Raw genomic sequence first — 2,146 nt, 5'->3', positions numbered from 1 at the left:
TCTCGTAAGGGAAAATAACAGAATAATGTTTACCCGCGCCGACGCCATGTCGCGTAACTCGCCCGTACCGGGGAACTATTCGCCATATTTATGGAAGGAAACCGTCATGACTCTGTCGGTTGTGTAAAATGCTTCTTCTACTCCATCTCCATGGTGGACATCGATATCGACATAAAGAACTCTTTGTTTGAAACGGAGAAGTTCGAGAATTCCAAGCACGATATCTAAAGCAAGTCGTAAGCAGTGTGAGAGCAATGGCGTTATCAGGACCTATTATTGTAAAGAGGCAGACATACCGTTCACGTAACAAAAGCCGCTAGCTTCGCTTTTTTTTGCATGATGAAGGCCGCCGGCCCAGTTTACTGCAATGTCGCATTTATTTCGGTTCAGGCGCGCAGCGCCTTCCATACTTCCTCCAGCACTAATCCCGCAAAACTCGAAGAGGCCATCAAATACCGGACAGTCGTCGCCGACATTGTATCGGCTTTGCTCTTTGGCGTAAGAGTCCATGTTGTCAGGCGTAACCTTAGCAAGGAAATCAATATATTCATCGGTGTGGAACTGGGTCATTTCGAACTTGTTTGCGGGTTTTGCACGCTGAGAAGACATAGTGCTCACATATTTCATTAGCAGGGGAGTCAAGCAACGCTTCAGGGACAAAAAATGGTGAAAGGGGCAGCAGAATTTAATGCGAGGACCAAGAATACGTACGTATATTTCCATCTTCTTATATAGACCGTAATTCATAACCAAGCTATGGGCCATCCGGATCCGATGAGGCTTCATGGGATGGCCTGCGACATAGGCATAGTTGCCCACATCGGAATCGTAAAAGTAAGCGACCCTCTTCTTATCGGCCGGCCCATTAGCTATACTCAAGTCGAGGGGTGCAAATGACGACATGATGAAAAATGCGCCCGCCTATTGTAAGTTCAAAGGGAGGAGTGACCGGGTTCCCAAGGCGAGGGCTGGTACTAGGTGCGGAGCGGTGCGGAGCGAAGAGTCAAACAGTAACTGTATACGGATATCGCCAGGAGAAGGGAAGGACCAGCATCATATATCGACTAAAAGTGCCAGTTATGGAGCGGACTGACGGTGGAGTCGCGAGATGCATCTGGAGAGCTAGAAAGCAAGCCCTCACTATGTACGGTCCTTGCTTTGCTGCTGGAGGTCAGTATGGCTGACTAAGCGGGTCTCGATATCAGACCCAACGGCATGCTCTGCTATCTACTATTGGTACTCTTCGACTCCTTGACTTACTTCACGGATATCATATCTTAAGCACTGATTAACAATTTCCTCAATTCTCCGCCGAAGATACCCTCGTTCGATACAGCTCTTTTCAGTGCTAGTTTAAGCCTCGCAAGCACCGGAGCCTGCTCTTGGAGTTCCATCTCTCGGGAGCCAGGCACAACCGGATCACGCTGTCTACCATTTTCGACATTACACTCAGCTAACACATATCACTAAAATGGAGCGGTTTAATCGGATGTTGCAGGCTGCTCAAGGCATGGGCATGACCAACACAGCTCCAGGCGCAGTAAGTTTGACTTCCCCCGGTTGTGTCACGTTCCATCTCGTTCTGCTTGCTTTTATATGCTTCCTTGGTATAGACATGTCAGAAAGGCTGGCTGTCTTTGAGAGTACATATATTCCATAGCAATAATAATTACTCCAAAATCATTATTTTTGTTATGAGGGCCTGTGGAAAGCTAACAGTATGACTTCGCAGGATGCACCTAACCTCATCGATAACTCTGAAACGGTTCACATATCATCGCTGGCCCTCCTCAAGATGTTGAGACATGGGCGGGCGGGTGTGCCCATGGAAGTTATGGGTCTCATGCTGGGGGATTTCGTTGATGAGTTTACCGTGAGAGTTGTTGATGTGTTCGCGATGCCTCAAAGTGGTACCGGAGTTAGTGTTGAAGCTGTGGACCCTGTCTTCCAAACCAAGATGATGGAGATGCTTCGACAAACGGGAAGGTTCGTATTTCCTTATTTTTTCACCCTTTTGCTTATATCTATAACAAATCATGACCGACTCTTTCGTAAACTTTATTCCAGGCCGGAGACTATCGTCGGATGGTACCATTCCCACCCCGGATTTGGCTCCTTACTGTCCTCCGTGGACATCAATACCCAG

The 2,146-nt window shown here is 47.8% G+C and overlaps 2 protein-coding genes across 2 annotated transcripts in view; one reads left to right on the top strand and one right to left on the bottom strand.

Moving 5' to 3' along the window:
* Nucleotides 1–75: 75 nt before the first annotated feature.
* Nucleotides 76–903, bottom strand: HCAG_04517 (hypothetical protein; the record flags this gene model as incomplete). Its single annotated transcript, XM_001540627.1, has 3 exons — nucleotides 76–224; nucleotides 297–597; nucleotides 712–903. The coding sequence occupies 3 exons, from the start codon at nucleotides 901–903 to the stop codon at nucleotides 76–78; spliced, it is 642 nt and encodes a 213-aa protein (XP_001540677.1).
* A 586-nt stretch (nucleotides 904–1,489) lies between these two features.
* HCAG_04516 (hypothetical protein) overlaps nucleotides 1,490–2,146 on the top strand; it is a gene marked incomplete at both ends in the record, with an annotated part of 2,064 nt that continues 1,407 nt past the window's right edge. The window contains 3 exons of the mRNA XM_001540626.1: nucleotides 1,490–1,540; nucleotides 1,733–1,986; nucleotides 2,068–2,088. Coding sequence (XP_001540676.1) covers nucleotides 1,490–1,540; nucleotides 1,733–1,986; nucleotides 2,068–2,088 — 326 coding nt within the window. The remainder of the gene's footprint in view (nucleotides 1,541–1,732; nucleotides 1,987–2,067; nucleotides 2,089–2,146) is intronic.

The sequence above is a fragment of the Histoplasma capsulatum genome, genomic scaffold (genome assembly GCF_000149585.1).
Source record: "Histoplasma capsulatum NAm1 scaffold_4 genomic scaffold, whole genome shotgun sequence".
Taxonomy (NCBI): Eukaryota; Fungi; Ascomycota; class Eurotiomycetes; order Onygenales; family Ajellomycetaceae; genus Histoplasma; species Histoplasma mississippiense.
This window is presented reverse-complemented; position numbering and strand designations above follow the sequence as displayed.